General features: G+C 34.4%; 1 protein-coding gene across 7 annotated transcripts in view; it reads right to left on the minus strand.

Moving 5' to 3' along the window:
• Liprin-beta (liprin-beta 1) overlaps nt 1-23747 on the minus strand; it is a 146438-nt gene that overhangs the window by 13377 nt on the left and 109314 nt on the right. For 4 of the 7 annotated variants that reach the window (XM_081750995.1, XM_081750996.1, XM_081750991.1 and 1 more), the window contains 6 exons: nt 23368-23493; nt 21750-21912; nt 15456-15728; nt 10735-10903; nt 9613-9821; nt 6325-6447 (listed from right to left, as the gene is read on the minus strand). In XM_081750995.1, coding sequence (XP_081607121.1) covers nt 6325-6447; nt 9613-9821; nt 10735-10903; nt 15456-15728; nt 21750-21912; nt 23368-23493 — 1063 coding nt within the window. Of the gene's footprint in view, nt 1-6253; nt 6448-9612; nt 9822-10734; nt 10904-15455; nt 15729-21749; nt 21913-23367; nt 23494-23747 lie in introns of all 7 variants that reach the window. The other 3 variants (XR_014130646.1, XM_081750994.1, XM_081750993.1) reach the window with 3 other exon arrangements.

Here is a 23747-nt window from a genome sequence, read left to right on the forward strand (position 1 = left end):
ATGTCATTTTCTATTCATCATTATTATTTTCTTTTATTTAATTACTGACATTTTCTAGTACATTGGCCACAATCCAAACAATATGACTAAGTAAGGATAAAAAAAAGAGACTTAGTAGACTAGTATTTCAAAAATAGAGACTTTGGCCCAAAAAAGATACTTTTAGATGAAAAAGAGACTCGCTTCGATGCCTGCACTCTAGAAATTACAGCATTACATGTAAATGTAAATGAATTACATGTCAATAAATTACAATCATTTCGATCACATAATACGCTCTCATGTATAATACATTCGTTCCCAAAATTTTAGGAAAGAAAAAACAAAAGATCTTAGCAGATGGTTAAACTCTGAGGTTCCAAAGTTAAAATGATTTCTCGTCTTTATATATATTGTTCAAACAAGAATGCAAGTAAACACAAAACAATTATTTCAACTCAAGTGTACTTAATTCGTTAATAGTAAGCACAATAGCTGTTGATTTAATTTTAGTAACAACTTCAGATTTATATCCAGAATGTTCCACATTTCCTAAATGTCACACATGTCGCAAGTCACTATAGAAATCGAATCGACGGTAATGGAAGGAAGCAACAGTTATGGAACACGAGGAACTAGTTATTTTGAACTAATCCTTTTTTGAATACCTGCATTAATATTTCATTAATCTACATTTCAAATACACAAAAGAATTTCCCACTATAATCCTTACAGAAAACTCAAATTCCTCGTTAAAAAAAAAAAAAAAAAAAAATCCTGAAATACTACATGTACACTCATTTTTAAAATGATTGCCGTATATCTATAACTGTCTTCTTGTACGAATATAATTTGATAATGATTCTGCATGGTACTTTTACTACTGATACTGTGTATAATCGGGAAATGTATATTTGTGGTAAATTTCATAGGAAAAGAATTATAAATACGAAAATTAGAATGAGTAAAACAAAATATTGCTAAATGGACAAGAAAGTTTTATTTTCGTTTTATTCTTCTTATTTACTGCTCTTTTGACATGAAATTTGCCACATACATGTCTTTGCCGATTATACACTTACTAACATTATAAGAAATACGGGCGAATTCGTTATCAAATTATATTCCTACAACAACATATTTATAGACATGAGACAATAATTTTGGACATGAGTATACATTTTATATGCTCATATATCTACAAAAAGAACTCTCCTATACCCATATTTCTTTCTTTGATCGACACTTTCTGTATGAGAACCACATTATATATACGTCTCACAAAACAACTGGAGTATCATGAAGGCAACGAAATAATGGAGTACACGCTTATTATACAAATATACAATCAGCATGTACGCTGTTACAAAGGGAACATATTTGGTCTTAAGACTATCAACAAAAAATAATCAACAATGAACAAAACACTAGTTATAGCGACTCCGTTGGGAGAAAAAGTTTACACTACACCTTTGTACTGTCTTTAATGGTATCCTCTGACATTGCACAGTTTCCTGATACGTTGTGACATTCCACTGATTACTTTATTTATACTGATCTTTGCAACAAACTACTATTCATCTCACAACACGGAAATTCTCAAAAAACAATGGAAATCGCGGATGATAAAACTACTATCTTCCATACTGTGTTTAATGCGGTGCAAATCTGGTACATGTAGTGGTCGATTCGTGACAGCACATACAACAGACTATTATTTATGCAAGAAATACGTAATTTCAACTATGTCTATCACAATAATTTGTCTAATATCGCTCGTTTTCGACTTCTTGTGATTTGTGCACAATGGTAAACGAAATCATTACAAATTTCAGGTCATTCAATTATGAAAAACTAAATTAATACAATCGAACCATAGTATAACTTATACTGTTTAGTAATTATTGATTCTTGTTAGTTTTGGAATCTCTAAATTTCAGAAATAAGCAATTGTGAAGGGTCCAAGAGGAGGCACGATCCATGCTGCCAGGACCCGATCAGATGTAGAAAAACAGAGAAAGCGGCAGTAGTAATGCCCTTCTCTTAATGGTAGTGCATATCCGGAAAGCAACACAAACATGCAACTATAGTAATTGATTTTACAGGTGATACAATAAACAGTATATACACATCACTCACATTTTTTAAAACAAGTTATCTAGGCATGCGAATGTGTTACAAAATTAAAATCTATTATAAGATATTACATTTTATAGATTAACATCCAAATGGCATTCATATTCATCCTGTTGTACATAAGATGTTCATATTTTATAAAGAAGGAACGAACAAAGACATTCTTAAAATCGCTTTTGTACTGGTCAATAAATTTACATACACTCCCCTCTCTTCCTTTTTATACTGTACTTCTTTTTTACTTCTAAATTGTCTTTTGAATCAAGCAAAATTTGATTTAATAGTTGAAAATGGAAACTTCACAATTTATTAATTTATTACCAGAGGAATACTTAGCAATTAATATACTCTGCGTTAGTTACCACTGACAATATAAGCATGGAGAGAACTCATTACGTTTATCTTAATACTTTCCATGTGCTTATTAGAATCAAGCTAGTGGGCCTTGTAAGACTGTACTGTATGTATGTCCGTTACCCCACATGATAACTCTTGAACGAAAATGAATTTCTGGATTCTGCTTCCTCCAATAGATAGGTAGAGCGGTGGCTGAGTTCGTTAATGGAATCAATACGTTAACATTTTTACGAGTAACGGTGACTAACAGTAGATATCCATAACCCCACTCGTCATAAAAATGGACGTTTTGCGTAACGCTAATATGTAACCTCGAAACACGTAAAGTTTACGAGTTGCATAAACACCTAGCCAAAAATATTTATATATTTTAAATCTTTTTCATGCGCGCAAGCCCATTCATTCATTATTTCGCGTAATTCTCTTCATGCCTTAACAGAGGTTATTGAGAACTAACATCGTAGTAGACTATGATCTGCGGGGCGTATTTTCTTTCCGCCTCTTCATTTGCATGACTCATTCGAGCAGCGGTGGCGTAGTCAGTAAAGCACTATCAACAGGACGGAAGCGGATTTGATCCTCATTTAAGAGTGAATTACTTTCCCATTCTACCTTAGTTGCAAAACAGCTTAGCAATTAGCCTTTGTAAAAGGGTGGCTGGGAAAATTTAAGTGATAAAGGCAATCGAATTATATCACCTCTTCGTGCCAATGTCAAGAAAGTGTGGAGCCTTACCTCTGCATTGCCCGTGGAACATCTCTCAACCTGTCCCAGGTAGATGAAACTCTATTTATCTTTATATCTAATATAAAACAAGTATTTATTACCACGTGTACACTAGGTAAAGGACTTTGGTTTGTATGGCGTGACATTTTCTCAATTAATATTGAAATTGAAACTGATAGTAGATTTCTACGACTTCCGGTTTTAGTTGAGATTAGAGTGGAGATGGAATATATTCTTGAGACGCTTAATTGACTGCACAAAACCACTTCTCACTATCTATTATCGTTTATATTCTATAGCGATGAACGTTAAACCCGTTGATTTTCACCTTTTTTGGTTTGAATAGAGGGTTAAGAGAGAAGACGATACCTATTCCTAGAATGTTGATTTAAAAAACTTTTTGCCTTTTATCGTTTTTGCTCCAGGTAGACCAATATTGAAACCGGAAGTTCTATCATTTTCAGTTTTAGTAGAGAGTAAAGGATAGCGATAAAATTTATTCTTACAGGAAACCGCTCTTTGCTATCTATTACTGGTTTGCTTTATAGAGATAAATTAAAATCGGTTATCCTCTATATTTTGAGCAAAATTGATAATGATTCACATCCTGGTCAAAACTGATGATGATTCATTAAATAAACCGCTTGGATGCCAAATAGTTTAACTCTAAAATTAAAATTTTCCAGAAGAGAACTTTGAATTTCAAGATTTCATGTAAATCGCATCAAGAGAATGTTATTCACTATCAGCTTTGGAAAATTTTATAATTATATTTTGAATGCAACCATAAATGAAATAAGTTTTTCTAACGAGATATTGAACTTCGAAGTCTTCTTTCCTGAAAATTTTACATCTTTGAGTTACACAGCTTGGCATCCAAACGGTCTAAGTAGTCCTTGATATCTATCTCCACAACGGACACAAACGGAACGACAAGGTAAACATATAAAAAGTTTTGGTAAAACCAAACTCCGTAAAAATGAAAGTGATCTTGTAGGAGTCGCCACGGGAAAACGACTGAACTGTCTGAAATGAATTTTAAAACATAATTTTCACTTACGTCGAATTTTTGTCATGTCACTTTGATTAAAATCGTACATTAAGTTGGATATAGGAGGCCAAAAAATATGTAAATAAATAAATACATAAATAAAAATAAAATAAGTATCTCACAAGCGCATCAAGTTCGGAAGATGAAATACGATATATATCCTTCTCATTAAAATTAAGTGGATATGTGTCCGAATGTTTTCAAAATTCCTGTTCTAAGGGGAGAAAGGGGATCAATTTCTATTCTTTTTCGCAACTTTGAAATTGACGTTGTCTTTTAGTTATTGCATCACGGGAAACTCCTGACCCGTTTGGAATGAACTTTGAAAAACAGTGCCTATCTCAAGCTGGATTAAAGAGCGTATTCTAAAGGTGGTAAGGGCTTCAAAATTTATGGTAAAAAAATAAAGTATTTTATGAGTTTTATCACTACTCTTTCACTGAAATGTGTATCTTAAGGGAGGAAGAGAGTTTCTACATTTTCCATAAACCCATACTCCCCATACTCCCCATATTATACTACATTTCAGGTAGTATAATAAGAAAAATAAAATGTATTTTTGTTTTTGATTGCATTACGACAGAGCAGCTAAACCAACTGACAATTTCTTGAACATAATTATTACTTATTTTGAACCGAGTTTTTATTGCGTCACTTTCATTGGAATACGTATAGTAAGGAAGGTAGCAGAAGTTCAAAACTTAAACCAAAAACAAAATATTTCACGCCGCAATAATGGCTTTATTAATCATTATATCTTAAATATTATCCATATTTCCTTATTACACGTCATCGAACATTTGTGTGTGTGTTGTGCTTGATATACATCTACTGTGGTCTGTTAGGTCTACAGAACTAAAACCTATCGAGTACGTGGGAAATTTGTGTTCTATAATATATTGGAGATGTTCCATGGACATTACATATTGAGAACGCTCCATTCTCCCCTTTACAGTTAATTAAAAAAAATGTCTGAATAAAAACTCGCAAAAACTGAGTAATTACAGGTGGGTGGCAGTTTAAAGAGAAAATCAAATCGTTTCCCCGCCTTATGTAACAACTATATTGAATTCATTAAGTAAATAATTATTCGTCTTCTACTGAAAAAAAAAGAAAAAAAAGAAAAAAAGTTCAAAAGCAACATGCAATAACTGCTCTCTTTCCCTTTGGATTTTTTTTTTAATTAAGTCGAAAATTTATACCAAACTACGACACTGCCTCATACTGTTTGCAATCTGTAAAGTAGATTTTGTGTGTGAGAGAGAGAAACTGAAGGTACGTGAGACCAAAGAGAATATGGCTAGAAGAAATTTGAAAGGATATGGAATATTCGGTAATTCAATTCAGAATGCTACAGATCTATTATGAAGAGAGAAAACTGAGTGTCAGGTCACCCTTGATTGACCATAATTAGACCCAAAGCTAGAATTGTTAACAGAATACGCCAGTGTATTACCCATTGATTTACCGGCATATGGAGATTTTTTCTTTCAAATTAACTGGAATTTTAATGATTTCTTCAAAGCAGAAATGTCCCTTGATTTATTATTATTATTAAAAAAAAAAAAAAAAAAAAGCGAAAAGTAATTCTCGATACATGTAAATGAAATTTTACTTCAACATCCCACGGTTATGTCCTTTAGGCTAAAGGAGACGGACGATTAATGAAAATGAACGATTGTCGAATTATTATTATTTGGTCTCCCACCGAGAATCGAAGTCGGGACCACGTGCGTCAAAGGCATATGCGCACTAACCGCTAGATCGAAATAAATCAATGGACTAAAAAGAAAAGATGGTCCAGGTATTCAACGCCGTTAAAGACATACAGCACTAGACATGTTAAACCGCTAGTTCAATATGGTGATCGAAAATTATGCTTGTCGACGTATGCCATTTCAATGTTAACATTCAAAGCAGTGCTAACCTAAAAATAAAAATCACTCATGCGAGCAAAATAAAAAGAAGAAACAAGATGTGCAGCTTTAAAAAATTATTGCTTACGTGATCTGAAGACACCCAAGCCATTGTTTATACAGAGAGTAGAATTTTTAGTAGCGAGTTAGTAAACTTACGTTACCATCTCTATCACCTGTCTTTCCAGGGCTGTTGGGATCCATTGGGCAAACTAAGTCGTCAAAATCAAAATCTGACTTTGACTTCTTTCTCTTCAAGGTAAACTGGCTCTTTTTAGCGACCTGAAATTGAAATGGCTGCATGTCGATCAAAGGCACACTGGTAAAGATGAAATTAATCGTTCTATATCTTGCAATAGGTCGTATGTTGAAAATCACAAGAGAGCGAAAAACTTTCAGTTTTGAAATAGGATGAGATATACATTTTTTTCTGCATTCTTTTTTATAACTGCTATTATTAGCCGGATACATACGATACTTTGCCAGGTGTTGAAACAAGTGCCGCCAGATCCAATACTGGTATTAACTAAAAATACCCAAATTTTAACATACGGCGTATTGCAAGATACAGAACGTAATGTATTTTTCTTACAAGGAACCCTAGGTATCTATCAGAGCCCGATTTTCATGAAACTTTGTATATAGAGGGAGTACCTCGGGAAACTCGCACAGCCAAAATTGTAGCTGCAGAGTCCAAGACGTTGGGACACTAGGGCCCGAGAAAGATCAAAAGTGGATCGTCAGTACATTAAGGACATGGTGAGAAAATGCACGTTTTTATTTAAAACTAATCATTGCAGCGACACGAAATGAGCATACATGGATACGAGATTATCGATATGATTTGTTAAAAGTTATAAAAAGAATATCCGCCATCTTGAAAGAGGCCATGTTGAAACTGGTGTGATTGGTGTAAATCAGAAATGGGTCATGCGATGCATTAATTTTAACGTAAATAGCCACAAAAAACCTGTTGGTGAAGTCTGTTGTTGGATTACATTATTCCTGTGCTTCTGGTCTGTTGGTGAAGTCCGTTGTGGTATTACATTATTCCTGTGGTTTACGTACAAGATGAGTAAAGTGTGTCTTATGACACTCAAGCAGATACAGATTATAGAGCGCTATGAGTGGGATCAGTGGAACTACAAACCGAGCGAAATGTAATTTTAGCACTACATCATTTGTGTCACAGTCACCATGTAATTGATGTGGATGTGCTGATATGACGGGTTCAATCTTCATAATAATGTAGGGGTTGACATTAACTTGTAACTTTTTATTAGACTTGACTTAATTCGAACAGAAATCAGAACGTCATATCAGTCCACTTATAGCGCTCCATACTCTGCATCTGCTCGAGTGTCATGAGATACACTTTGCTTATCTTGTATCTAAACCACTCTACCAGAAGCACAGGAATAATGTAATATCACAACAGACTTCACCAATAGGTTTTTGTGGCTATTTACTTTCAAATTAATGCATCCCATGACCCTCTTCTCATTTACACCAATCGCACCAGTTTCAACATGGCCTCTTTCAAGATGACGGATATTCTTTTCATAACTTTTAACAAATCATATCGACCATCTCGTATCCATGTATGCTCATTTCATGTCGCTACAATGATTAGTTTTAAATAAAAACGTGCATTTTCTCACCATGTCCTTAATGTACTGATGTTCCACTTTTGATCTTTCTCGGGCCCTAGTGTCCCAACGTCTTGGACTCTGCAGCTACAATTTTGGCTGTGCGAGTTTCCCGAGGTACTCTCTTTATATACAAAGTTTCATGAAAATCGGGCTCTGATAGATACCTAGGGTTCCTTGTTAGAAGAAAAAGAAAATCTGAAACAAAGCATTAATATAGTAAAACCCTTTATTATTGTATCTGTACATATATTTATGGGACGGGCCAAACACACCGAAACTCCTCTATTTCCCACCTTGGACAATGTTATAAAGAGCTACTGTATTTTACTACTTGCTATAACAATCAGAACAATATTAAGAAAGGAAGTCACCTGAATTTTCGAAAAGCAACGTAAACTATCACTTTACAGCCTACTTTTGTTAAGCTGTTCAGTGGTTAAATTCTTTAATATTTAGTGAAAATCAATGAAAGTACATTGAATGAGCTGCTGACACTAAACCAAAAGAAAGCATATTCGGAACGCCATTTACTGCGTTTGAATTGTGTAGATGCTTGACGAGTTTTTAAGATTTCGAAACCTACTATGTTCAATATTAGCAGAAACAAAAATGACATTGCGTTATGATCTATAACGCAACTAGCTTGTAAGCGTCCTAAAACTTCTTGACAAAACACTCTGTACCTTTTTACAACTCACTGTTGACTTTAACCGTGGGGGCACGGTGGCTCAGTGGTAGAGCGCTTACCTCTGGTGCGTGGGATCGCTGGTTCAATCCCCGGCCAAGGAAGTCTGTGGTGGACAACATTGTGTCCGTGGGTTTTCTCGGGGTACTCCTATTTCCTAGCACATTTTTATTCCATTAATTCTTCCATCATCATTTGCTTGCCTTAATCAATAGTCTCCCTTGGCCTAAAGGGTATAATCACGGGACGTTAAACTGAAATATTTCATTTTGTATCCATATAAATGAAAAATTAAAGCTGCTTTATTAGTCACATTGCATAGTGTCTCCAATTACGAAACTATATATATTAAAAAAAAATACAAATGTGATGGATGAATTAATGTTCCACTATTTAAGTCGAAAATATTACCCTTATAATTACTTTTAAACTGAAGAAAAATTAAGGTATGATCTAACTTGTCTTATGGGTATTCACTTAGAAAGGCATAAGAAAACTAATCATTTTCGTCTGTATATAGTGCGTCAAGATTCCAACCATCACACTTGTATATTTATTTTTGATGGCCTTTTAGCTGGAGGCAACTACGCAATATGACGGAACCAATCATGCAGCTTTATCACCGATAAAGTCACCAAGAAGTTGACGAAAACCATTTGTAGTTTTGTACAAGGAATCTTAGGACGCTTACAGGTTAGCTTTTAATATTAAATAAGCGTCCAATAGTATCTTTAAGTTATTATATTCTGATGCTTTTGTAATGATATAAAATTAACATAAATAGGCGTAAAATTCACATAAAATGCCAATATAGAATAGTAAATAATGGACTATCCTGAACTTTTAGAGTAAATACTCTTTTATTATGATATCATTAAAATATGTACAAAGTTTTACACCATTAATAAAGTAAAAGGGCACAATACCAAGCATTAACGTAAGAACAGGTATTTAATATAATTCGTTTTCGGTTGTAACTGAAGCGAACTGCCGGAATAAAGTTTTATCTTATGGAATCGAGGAAAATAAAACAGCACCAAATCATCAAACCGAATTCAAATATTATAAACTAGAATAGGTAATATTATTACTGCTTAAGTGGGTTCTTACCTTGACTTTAGCTGCTGCTGTAAGAGGTACGTAACCCAGTGTAGCTTCTGCTTCTCTCTTTTCTTGGATTACTTGACGGCCAACTAATTCCTTGAAGTGGGTGTTTAAATGTCGACGAAGTAACGTCTTGCTGGGGGGAATCGATAACAAAGCTGCCAACAGCTCCGCGGTGAATCGTGGCTCGTATACCATTAAAGCACCATGAACACCTACAAGAAGAGAATATTCATGTTGCTAAGTGGGATATCTTTGTAAATATTTTTGGATAAGTTTAACTACGTACTTCGAGACTATCCAGATACACACGATGAAACGAAAACTATGATAACAAGAGTGCAAAAATGCACGACTTAACCAGGACTCGAATCCGGCATCTTTGAAGTACCGTCTCAATGCGTTAACTACCATGCTACCCAGTCTGTTCCCTGAACAGCCATACACTTCCTCATCTTGAAGTTGATGTTCATTCACTAAGACCACAGGTTTTGTACCGTAACTTCTGTTGTGTTTGGACAATCCAATGTTCATATTATCATCATACAGTATCATTCAATTTATTCATCTAGAGTTTATTGTTTCATTTCAGCATCGCCGCTATATAAGATATGAATCATAGTTTACAAAGAATCAGTACTACGAGTACCCCCAACGTAAGTCGAACCTGTCTCCTATACCAGTACTAACTTTGATTTTGAATTGTTAACAATATAAAAAGCTTGCTGATAAAGGTCTCAAAAACGATATATAACTAACCAAAAATATGACTATCTGTTTATTGCGATGTCAGATCTAATCACTTTAGAAATTGCTCTTTCTTTTAATATATTTTTTCTTTCTCTCTGCCTGATGAAGCATCTACGTAACTTTTCATTGCATAGTTTTAAATAATACTCTACTGTTTTTAACTAATTTTTGGTAAGCAATTTGTTTTTCATGCTAGCTTACGAACTTCTTTGTTCTAACCACGTAATAAAAAATTTAAAAAGACATGCGCGGATATATATATAACCTGGAACTTAAATACCACAAAGCAAATTAGATATTATATAGTATATAGAGTTGCCGTAATTAATGTGTGTTCAGGTAACTCTCTTTCACATCACAAGGTAAAAAAACAGATACCTGATCCTCTTAAATTTGGAGCATATTCTGCAAGATCAACAACTCGTAGCCATTCCATTACTCTATGATTGGTCCACAAAGTTACGTCACGAGTACTTGGGGTTTTTGGTTCATTAGGTGCAGATCGTCTACAAAGGCAACTTGAATCAAAATGATGTTCCCTTAAAACCTATTTTAGAAAGAGAATAATAATTAATAAAAGGAATAACGCGGAGCAAGAAAATATGCTAAATACCTATTTTTGGTTAACATCTACTTACAAAAAACCTGACATCACATATATATTTAAGAATCTCAGAATCAATTACTTTTCTACTTTGTGAAAGAAAACTAGATATATATAAACGTCATTTGAAAGCTTAGTTTAAAAATAATAATTCTGAAATTATATACAATATGAACAATATGAATGATCTCTTGAGTGCCTAGAATTTAATGTTGATTTTTAGCTCCAATATTACATGAAACATGACAGTGCTGTAGGTATACATACTAAATCGTTTCTTCCACGATGAGTGTGGCGCTAATGAAAGGAATCTACAGTAAGTTCTCTATATACGTAGAAAAGAGCCAATATTAACTATTATTACATGAGCAGACTATCGCCACCTAAAGTACCATAATAACAGAACTCAACGCTTTACACTAAAACTTTTACATTATTTATCCTTTGTCTGTACAAGAGCCTATCTTCCTCATAGATCCACCGACTATGCAAATGTACGAAACTGATCCTACGATCGACATTTACATAAGTGACACTCGTAGTCACCATTAACTGCATAACAACATTCGTATTCTATCAAATAAATTATAAAGAAAACCCAGAGTTAACACCCTGATCGATAATTCAGTGAATTCTTTCTTCTACTTATTCTCCTAACACTTCTCCCATGTCGAGAGAATAATCGGAGAGTGTTCGAAAGAATTTAGTTGTTCTTTCTATTATTTATTCTTTTTTTTTTTTTCAATTTATATAATCAAAAGTCAATGTAAGTGGATGGAATATTCAGTCGGGTAGTTCACTGTATATTTAATTAACAAGTTGTTAAGAAGTGTGGAGCTACAGTGGCTCTTGTATAGGAATGTGGAAATTAATGGAAGACGGAAGATCACTATTATTATTAATTTAAAGTATAACAGTGGTAGTTAAAGTAATAACTGATTTTGGAATAGTACAGTATAAACGCCTGTCTATCTAACCAAGCTACAACAAAATATGAGCAGGAAAAAAATCTCAAACAAAACAATTGCTTAAAGTAAAGACCGAACCACAATTTCCATTTTATCAAAGGCAAACACGTTCACTGGAAATTGAATCCGGTGACACTGAAAGTGACGAGATTTATTGATGAGTAATAGGTTGATCTTCCTAATAAAAGAGCAACATCAATACATTTGTTTAATGTACTAATTTAATGACGTTGTTAATAATTTTACACGGTTATTTATTCCGCAAGAGAAGAAAGAAAGAAAGAAAGAGAGAGAGAGAGAGAGAGAGAGAGAGAGAGAGACGAAAAATACGGATAGAGAAAATCAAAAATAAACCATCATTATATACAAATATTAACGGGGTCGAATAACTGCGCCATCTTTGCGTTTTACCCAACTGATTTCTACGGAGAATTATTTTTCTGTTTTCTTTTAAATTAACTTGGATTTCTAGATTTCTTCTCCAAATGTAGTTAAATGTCCCTTGCTTTTCTCAAATAAATTTCCATTATATATTAATTTATTCAATATTATCATACTTACATTAACTTTGGTTATTAAATATTAAAATTATATAAAACAAATTTTATATTTAACGAAGTAAAAAAACAAACATACTTAAAGAAGATATTAGTAAAATCAAATTAGTAAAATTTCAGTTTATTCCAAAGAAATAATAATTCCATATATAAATTTATGTGTTTAAAAATTGTTCGAATCCCAGTAGGAATTTATGTAGTTCAGATCCCGCATCAAATTGTACGTCCATGTCTCATATAGCCTCACTGCTGAAAAGAACGCTAAACTTCAATCCAATCAGACAAAAATACAAAGAAGGCGTAGGTACTCAACATTGTTACTATACAAGTGAATATCGTGATCTTAAAGCTTTGTGGTATTTATTACAATTAACTTACAACTATACATAATATATCAAATAAAAGAGCAGCTCAAACAGTTTTGTACGCACGCATGTGCATGCAATGGTTCCTCTGTCTGTCATTAGAAAGTGTTAGTAGCAAAGATGGCAACCTGTGAGTGGAAAGCTTTTTTGTGTTTTACATTTTGCAAAGACTGAATCTGTAGTTACAGTGCAACGTGTTTTCCGTATTAAGTTCAGTTGTAATCCAGCAAGTGGTGACAACATCCGTATATTGTATCATCAGTTTGAAAATACCGGTTGTTTGTGCAAGGGGAAGAGCACGGGACGATCAAGAGTGACTGAAGAACGTGTTAAACGAGCGAAAGTTTCATGCGTAGCCCCAAGAAATCAATTCGGACGGCTAGTCGTGAATTAGCAATTCCAATGACGTCTGTCTGGAGAATTTTAAGGAGATGGGGAAGAATTTTAAAAAAGTATATACTCTGGTCAAAAAATATTAATTATTTAAGTAATAATTTCAGAGTCAACATGGAAGGAGTTATACTGATGGAGGAACTTAAGAAAGAGGATTGAAGCAGTTGTTGCAACAATTAATACAAACACACTGATCAAGATTTGGGAAGAACTCGCCTATCGACTCTATGTATACCGTATGAAGACGAATTGTGCTAGCATTGAACACTTGTAGCAAAAACTGTTTGAGTTGATCTTTCATTTGATATATTATTTGTAAGTGTACGTTAAATTCAATAAATACTACAAATCATTAGAACTCCGATATTCATTTTGAAACATCCTGTATAAAAAATTCACAACTTAAGGAAGTGTACTAGTAATAACAACTAAACCACTAAAAAAAACTTACCTCAGCTACAGTACGAAATAATTCGTTCATGCTGTAAGAAACACGTAACGATACATCCTATTTAAAATATAAAATAATTTATGAAGAAACGAACTTTCAATTTAATACCATTAATATTTGTGGTACTAGGTAATAGATCGGTCATATTCCTAAAAGTTGCACAAGACATCATACATTTGAAGCACCACAAGAAAGGCATATCTGCCACTTCCTCTACATATCTACCTAGAATATTATTGGGAGTACAAATTAGTTCGGTCCGTTTTCAAAAGATGGCTGTTATAAATGTTTCAGAGAGGTTAGACATCTGTCAATAATATTCAGTTTATATCACTTTGCATTTCATACAAAACCCTTTTTTTTTTCTGTTGAATATGTCAAATTTTGTGTTAATTAAGCAGCATTTGCGGGAGGTTTTAGTTTTCTGCTTTAATTGGAAGAAAAGTGCAGTTGAAGCGCATCGAATGCGTGTAGAAGTTTATGGTTACAATGCTTCAACTGATAAATCATGTAGGGAATGTTTTCGACATGTTAAGAATGGTAATTTCAGCCTTGCAGCCTTGTTCTGGACAGGAAAAAAAAAAAAGATTTGGAAGCATTACTTGATGAAGATACGAGTCAAACGCAAGAGCAGCTTGCAGAATCACGGATTCCAATCATACGTAACAAGCAGTTTCCGTATGGTTGAAATCCATGTGAATGATTCACAAGCAAGGCAACTAGATGCTTTATGAACTAAAACAGAGACGTTAAAAGGCGATTTTTCATTTGCAAGCAGCTGATTCAAAGACAGCAAAAAAAAGTTTTTTTTTTTTTTTCTTACATCGGATTGTGACTGGGGATAAGAAATGGATATTCTACAACAACCCCAAGAAGAAAAAAATATTACGCTATGTTTGATCAATCGTCATCGACCTCAACATTAACACCAAAGCCGAATATTCATGATTCGAAGGTCATGCTGTGTATCTGGTGAGACAAAAGTGTTGTATACTATGAGCTGCTATATTCTGGCGATTCCATTACGGGCGATCGGTATAGGCTACAATTGATTCGTTTGAGCCGTGCATTACGAGAAAAACGGCCGGAACACGAGCAAAGACATGACAAAGTTATCGGTCTGTTGGCGCAAAAGTAGTAAGAAATTATTTGGAAACGCTTAAGTGGGATATTTTACCGCACCCGCCGTATTCGCCGGGCATTGCTCCTTCTGATCACTGTTGTTCCGACGGATGCAGCACGATTTGGCAGGTCACCGGTTCACTTCTTTTGCAGAAATCGAAAATTGGCTCCTAACTTGGATCGCCTCAAAAGACGAGAAATTTTTATCGAGATGGAATTCGAAAATTGCCTCAGAGGTGGGAAAAAGTAGTAGCCAGTGATGGACAGTACTTTGATTAATCTGTTCATTCATTTTATTCTGAAATAAATGCATTTTTGACCACAAACAAACGGACCGAACTAATCTGTACTCCCAATAGCAGATTAATAATCTCTGTTTACAATACAATTTTCGCCTTATTAACGTCACTTCACACGATTTTTTCCCTATAGTAAATATATATATATATATATATATATATATATATATATATATATATATAAAGTGGTGAACTATTTCACAGATGAGACCTGCGTCGTCAAGAGCTTAGCAGCTAATCACCGTGCCCCATTGACCTGTGTTAGAAATAAAAGTCAACCTAGAATACTAATTTTTTTTTTAAAATAAAGATTACACATAATATCCACACACACACACACCTGAATTCCTCTTCGTAGACTCATGACATGAAGCACAGAAGTAATGTGGAGGTAAGCCAGATCTTCCATGGTGAGACGATGCAAAACTCTTCCATCAATTCGAGCTGCCAGGAAGCATTCTTTGTACTGAGGCAATCCAACATCATCTAACCATCGTAAGACCCAGTTCGTATCCAAGAAACCTGCTGCCTGTAGGTCGGGGTCAGACTTTTGACAAAGTTCAGTATTGCGAGCCAGTAAGGCCAATTGTAACTTCTTACGATGGAGAGGATTCTAGAAAACATTAACACTCAATGAATTTTCCAGGAAGTACATACCCAATAAGTGGTATTTATCAGTTAAATACACAAAAAAAAAAAAAAAAAAAAAAAAAAAAACGTGATAATCAAATGCACAAAAAGATATTTTAACCCTTCGAGTACTAAGATCAAAATATTACTTAAATGCCTAAGATGGGGTCATGTTGACCCCATAGGTCTTTATAACGTTAGGACAAGTAAATTGGTCAAATGATAAAATATTGATATAATACTGGCAATGAACACCTATTAGAAAGGGTAAAACAATTTTCATAACGCGAATGCTTAAATTAGCACAAAACTTCAAATGAAAAAGAATTACAACAACATTAACATCTCATAAGAACACGAGTATTCATCTGACTGGTGACCTACAGGGCTATATCTATAAAAATAACCTAACTTAACCTAAACTAAACTAAGCTAACCTAACCTAAAATAACCAAACCAGTTGCAAGAATACCTGTTAGTTTAGTTTAGTTTATAGATATAGGCCGTTAGGTCACCGGTTAGAAGATTACCGAATAATTGTAGTAGTGTTTTGTAGCTACCTTCAGTTTTGCTTCTCATCTCTCTCACTGACAATCAAGACACACAATAACACATGAAGTTTACACATAAGCATCCCGCATTCTTTGCACTTCTGAGAATACCAAATTAGTACAAATATCACATGGAAAACATTACGGTAGTAATGCACTGTAACTACTTTCAGTTTTGCTTCTCATCTTTCTGACAAGCAACGAAAATATCGTACTCTCAGCGCCATCTAGTGAGCTACATTTGGCAGGCTGAGCAAAAGTTTCTTTCTTTCTCTCGAAATGTGATAAATGATTAAAAATTTTCATTTATTCCCTGATTGCCTAAGATGGGGTCAATTTGATCCCATTCGCCATTCCTGTAAATAAACAAATTAAGATCTACGAAACTTACAAAGTACACAAAATTATTCAAGGGAGACTTATAGAAGAATTCCTAGAAGATAATTTCAGCATACATTTTTTAACGCACAAAAAACTACAAAATGTTTCTCTGGGGTCAAATTGACACAATCTTAGTACTTCAAGGGTTAATATACATGAATCAATGATTTTCACATACGAAAACTTTCCACAAAAATCATCAGATAGAAAGATCAACTTCTGAAAACAGATTCACACTTAAGGAGACTGTAAACAGGGTTGTTGGAATTTTCCCCAGCCCAAAATTCTCCAGTTTTTTCTGTGTGTGTGGGAGGGGGGGTAAAACCCACAATAAAACTCAAAAAAGCCCACCTCAAAATACATTCTTCAAAACATGTATTGCAATAATAGCCTTAATGTGATCATAATTACTGTCTAATCGTACTTGTTAGTATGTACTTAGTATCAGAATTTGCTTAAAATCTGTGTTTATTACCATAACAGAGTACCACTAAAAAAGGTCTAGGAATCATGCATATCAAATTTTGTTTGCACTTGATCAAATACTCTCTATAACAGTGTTCAGCTTAATCTGTTATATAAAAATGAAAAGAATTTTGTTTTGGTTTTCAATCATGTTCTACGAGGGAGCGGGGAGAGGGTCAAAATCTATGTGAAGAACTTAGTATCTCACAATCTTTTCAAGTTAGGAGGATGAAACTTTTTATATAAACTTCTCAGTAACAATAAGTGGACACGAATCCATTACTTTGATTCTGGGATGCATCTTAGGAGAACAGGGTAGAGAGGGTTTAGAACTCATGTCAAAAATACATTATCCCACGAGCTCGCCAAGTTAGAAAGATGAAGCTCAGTATAAAAACTCGTATTAAAAATAGTGGGCATGTGTTCCAACGCTCTTGAAAATTTTCGTTTTGAGGAGAGGAAAATTTGTGTTCCAACGTTTTTGATTTTCCATAATTCATCTGTTTACATTGAAAGCAATGTTGCATGTTGTTTGCGATCGCATCAAGGAGAAACAACAGTCTGAAATGAATTATGTAACATAAGTTGTTATTATTTACGTATTTATTGTATTACTTTGCTTAAAGGGCGCATGGTAATGGAAGTAGAGAGGGTTCTAAATTTCAACCAAAATTATAGTATCTCATGAGCATGTCATGTTAGAAGATGAAATTCCGTATATAAACACCTCATTACAAACAAAAGGACATGTCACTTCCTGTTTTTGAAGGAAACAAAGAGAGCATTTTCTATCATTTCTTTCTTCACATTTAAAATGACGATTCCTGTTTGTGGTCGCGTCACGGGGAAATTGTTGAACAGTTTGAAATGAGTTTAGAACAGAGTTAATACCTAGCTCAAGCTGGGATTTTATTATGTAACTTTCCTTAAAGAGCGTATCCTAAGGCAGAACGAGAAAGGGGTATGGAATTTTTATTACAATATTTTCATTGATATGCGTATCGTAAGAAAGAGAGGAGGGTCAAATAGTTTTCATGAATCTAATTCTCCACATGCAGAGAATGCACATTTCAGCTAGTATGGAATAAGAAGTAATACGACTACATTTCCTTTGTTTTCGCTTGTGTATTAATATAAAACTTGCGTATTAATATAAACAGATAATAAAATGTATTTCTCCATATGTCAGTTAATTACAAATCGTGAACGTTTCAGTTGAAAAACTGAATTACTAGAGATGTACACTCATGTCCAAAATTATTGTCGCATGTCTATAAATATGTTGTAGGAATATAATTTGATAACGAATTCGCCCGGTATTTCTTATAATGTTAGCATATGTATAATCGGCAAAGACATGTATGTGGCAAATTTCATGTCAAAGAGTAGTAAATAAGAACAATAAAACAAAAATAAAACTTTCTTCTCCATTTAGCAACATTCTGTTTTACTCATTCTAATTTTCGTATTTGTAATTCTTTTCCTATGAAATTTATCACAAATATACATTTCCCGATTATGGACATAGTATCAGTATTAAAAGTACCCTGCAAAATCATTATCAAATTATATTCTTACAACGAGACAGTTACAGATATGCGACAATCATTTTGGACATGAGTGTACCTCTATCTTCTCAACACTAACAGTAAACAGATCGTGAAGCTCCCTAATTCTTCTTGTTTATCTGGTGAAGCATGTGAAGCACAGTGTAATTATTGTTTGTAACAAAAGCCCCTCAACTGTAAAACCTATTGTAAGAAAGCAAATTTGCAACTGAAAATTTAAAAAACCTATTTCCAACATTTCAATTCTTAAAAAATACTTTTTTTTTAAAAAATTTTCTTTTAGAAAAAAAAATATCCATTCAATAAAGATGTTTTTACCTCTGGCTCCTGAACTTGAGGTACTATTTGCATGGCGTGCTTTGAGGGAAACTAAAAGTATCTTCAGTCAGGACGGCTGGCTCAAGGATTTGAATCCTGAGTGTAAGAGGGCATTTTATTCCTATTCTGTATTACATAAAATTATCCACCACTTTGTTACTAAAAAAAATCGTGTTCTTCCTTCTTTCTAGAAATCGAAATGAGTTAGTTAGGAATTAGATTTCTGGGCTTTTGGCATCTATGGCCATGTTAGCCCTTCACGTATGAGGAATGACGTCCCTAACCGATCACACTATCCGAGGAAAGGATAGGAACAAAGGATTGGGGTCGACCTGGGACATGTATGTTAGATACAATCCTGGTTATTTGCCTGATGTGAATGAGGAAATCCCAGGAAAATCTCACTCAGGATGGCTGACCTGAAAAAGGTTTTACACTTCCGAACGAGTGTCCCCACCGGGAAATGTAAGCGAGTGTCAGCGGTGCAAGTTGTATAGTACGAAGCACGAATGGGCTTCACGGATTTCGCGACATTTTTCTTGCATTGGTGCTTTCAAGTTTAGTAAATTTCTTATGAGTATGCACCAAGGCTAAGGAGACCGTGATGATGGCATGACGAAAGTGGGAGGAAACGGGAGAGCCCCGAGTAAACTCATGCATACTTTATTTGTCCACTACAAAGCGCACTTGGCGGAAGCTGGGATTGAACTAGAAACCCACACTGCGGCTCCAAGAGGAATTTCTGTTTCATTTGTTCAATAAAACATGAATGCTCATATGGTATTTTAAGTAGGAATATGACTTTGAATATACGTGTAAAATTTAATAAAACCCAATATTGCCAAATAAAACCTAATTTTACCCAATAAAACCCAATTTTGCTCAATAAAACCCACTGGGCTGGGCTTTTTAACCCTGGGTTTTTCACAACCCTGACTGTAAATGGAATATTTCAATTTCGTCGATTTTGATGTTATGTCCTTTCTTCATGTAAGTGTCGTCACGTGGTTTTGTGCAAGTTGTCATAACTTATACGGACACAATATAAAATATTCAACAAGATCTTCGTAACTATCGTCAGTCGAAAAGAAATGTGGAAAATAGAAGAGACGCATGCCCATCATGAAATCAGTACTAAGTACGAAACGTAAAATTTGAAGTTACTACGTACAAATGTGAACAGTATTAATGTATCTTTGAAAAGCACAACTGATATAGTGTGACAGATGGCAGCACTGGCTTTGATCATGAGAATTATTGCCCGCAGTATTAGTTGGGAGTAATGAATGTTAAGAATGAGGCGAGAAATAAGTTTCTACTACGCATAGTGACATACTGCATCATAGAAATATGTGAAAACAACGACAGGCAAATTTCTATGATGCAGTATGTGAATTAACGGTAGGCAAAACTGATGTTTATGAAATTTATAAAGAAACAAGAGTATAAAGAACGTTTTTAGTCTCAGACGACTCTCGTAACAAAACTGGAGAACAGATTTGTTTAGAGTTTGAGCTTTGGTGATTTTCGTCCTTATGCAACAAAGGTTATGAAGGACGGGACCTACTATTAAGAGGAGCTCACAACTACGACTGGGACTTGAATCGGTGCAGCTGGCGGGTGCACTGACCATCATGCAAAATCAACCCTCATAGTACAGGCCGTTGCCCACCACCTCATCTAGCCTACAAAAGAGGCTGGATTACAGGACCACGTCATACGTCCCGCAGAGATACGATCGATAATACGAGAATTCAAAGAAATATTTCCTAAAGTTTAAAACTCGGATTCATCACTGTACAATATATATACGAGGGGAGTCCGAAAATAAGATTCTCCAGGAGACTGTGGACCGAGGTGGGAATGCAAGACTAAAAATAGCATGTTACATTGAAGGTCAGACGTACCTTTATTTTTCCACATAAGTACTACGTACAATGAGAAACTTGTCATATCTGTCTATAAGATTCAAAAACCCTTTTCGGAAAAATTCAGGGCTCTGTATACAGAAGAAGCGTCGAACAGCTTCTGAGACTTCAGCATTGCTTCGAAAGCGACTGCCCCCAAGAGTCTTCTTCAAAGCCAGAAACAGATGGAAGTCACTGGGTGCGAGATCAGGACTGTATGGCGAACGAGAAAGGCGCTCCAACCCAAGAGTTGCAATTTGGTTTTGCGTTGCCGTCGCTGACTGTGATCTCGCATTGTCATCCAACAACAGAACACCAGATGTGACTTTCACGAGGCGGTTATGGATTTCTGCTCCCTATACGCCATGTGCCCATTTATAGCGGAAAAACGCTCGCACTTCCTCCTTTGACCACGACGTCAAAACGCGTTTTCTCTCCATAGCTTCCAGGCTCAAACTGAAAGACTCGTCTCCGCTTTGCGCAGGTGCCGTCACAGCGCCATCTGCAGAATCGCGGGCGAACGATGTGTTGCGCGGGCAACTGCTGTTTTGTTTCCCCCCATTGATGTTCGCTTCCCTGGGGAAAACGAGAGGGGAAACTTATATGTATGTATAATATGTGAGGAGATTATGTGGTAGAAAACTTGACTAGGAAGGTATATGGTTCTCAGAAAACGGAAACAATTAATTCTTTAATAACATTTTAACAGTCTCTGTACCTTTAATTTCCGAAAACGTCTAGTATTTAACCTTAAAATATTTACGAAATACATTTCATCATTAAATAGTATGTTTCTAAAATATTGATAAAGTACCTTAATGTTTAATTCTTTTTCCAGTTCAGTCGGTGTAGCTGCAAGTAACTGACTACCATTCTTGACCCATCTCTTTGCATCAGATATGTAGCTATCCAATCCAAGATCAAGCAACCAATTGCATATGGCGTCCACGTCCCAGCTGGCGAAGGGAATTTCCGGTCTGCATGTTAAAGAAATAAAAGGATCAAAAGAATGATTAACTGCACATTAATGTAATGAAATCATATATTCATTGGCCATCGGCAATAATGCAAAAGAATCCGTCTAATTTACACACAGTTTATCTTTGGTAGTAAAATTGTTTCAAGGTTTTCTGCTGTATTAAATAGCTTTTGAATGAATTTTTCTTGTTCTCTTTTTAAAATTAATGTTGAGTGAAACTATTTTATTATTTTTACCAGGAATAATCTCGGAAATTTCTTGATGCACCCGTTTGAAACAGATGAACTAAATAAACTTTATTCCTTCCATAGGTACGAACATGCAACAAAAAGAGATCGAAAATTCAACAAGTTCATACTTCCAGATCGACTATTTTGGCACATAATACTAATAAATAAAAGTTATTAGAATTATTTGCTAGATTGTTTTAAATACGATTCATTACAGAAGAATAGTAATGAAACATACGTTACTTTCACATTAATGGTACGTAACTGTATTTGATTATACAATAATTAACGACTAAACTCAGTGGATATGCTTTTAATTTTTTTTTTTTTATTTTCTTTTGTCTATTTTTATTTTTATTTATTTATTTCAACGTACACATACCATCATTATAGTTTGCTGCTAGCGAGATACTGTGAAATATATATTTCAACTATCCAAAGTTTATTCATTAATAATAACCACATTAATTACAACAAAAGCACTTCTTTTATTTTTAAACTAGTTATTGCTCTAAACACAATTTAAGTTATAGAATATACGTATTTAATTGAAATTGGATATACTAATTAAGTTCACTATTTAATTCTCTGACCAGAGCAGAATGAAATATATTAAAAACTATACTTACAATATGTTACAGTTTCAAGGACCTAACGTCCTCTTCATCAGACACAAACAGACGAGAGTGTTTGTGTCTGATGAAGAGGACGTTAGGTCCTTGAAACTGTAACATATTGTAAGTATAGTTTTTAATATATTTCATTCTGCTCTGGTCAGAACTGTGTTTTATTTGTTACTCTCCTTATCCAGAGCCATAGAGTTCGTTCATTAATTCTCTGAAAAATTTTTTTTTTTTTTTTTTTACACTGAAGACGCGAAAAGGACTATTGGAGATATGTTTCTGAAGCTACATTCCTCCAACTCCTACACAGAATAATATACAAACACTATATAAATAACGCTACCTGTTTTATACTAAAACAAAATGTGAGAGAACACCTATTATGGTACATTTCTGTTGAGTATTTTGATGCTTCCTCATTCCTCTTGTAAATATAGCATCCGATTAACTACTTTTCGTTGCATTAACACAAGACTAATACAAAATAAAAACCTTCTTACAGAAGAAGTATGTAAAGAAATTCAAATTACAAGAATTAATACTCGAAAGTATGTCAATGGAAGAAAACTACCTAGGTAATAAATGTTACGTGCTACATACTCTTGACTCTGTTTCAGATCCCTAGACCAGCCCAGTCGGGCTCCTGCCGTTGCTCTCATTCCTCCACGTTTGAACTCTCCTTCTGGTGGAGTGTCATCTAAATTTCCAGATCCACTTCTCTTCAGTCTGCAGCAAAAGAAAGGGAACACTTTTTAATATTATTTCTTGATAACCTATTCAATTTAATATGTACGCAGATATTAAAGCTAGGGCTGAAGTATCACGATTCTGTCTGTTACACAGTTTATACTTTTAGTTTTACGTTCTATACATCATGATCTTTTTGAAGGAAAAATTACAATATTACATTTAATGTGCCAGGAAGTTACCTGTAAAAATAAAGCTTATTTTAACTGATGTGTTGCTACAGTCAAAGAACT

This window comes from Thermobia domestica, chromosome 3 (assembly GCF_964235325.1).
Source record: "Thermobia domestica chromosome 3, izTheDome1.hap1.1, whole genome shotgun sequence".
Taxonomy (NCBI): domain Eukaryota; kingdom Metazoa; phylum Arthropoda; class Insecta; order Zygentoma; family Lepismatidae; genus Thermobia; species Thermobia domestica.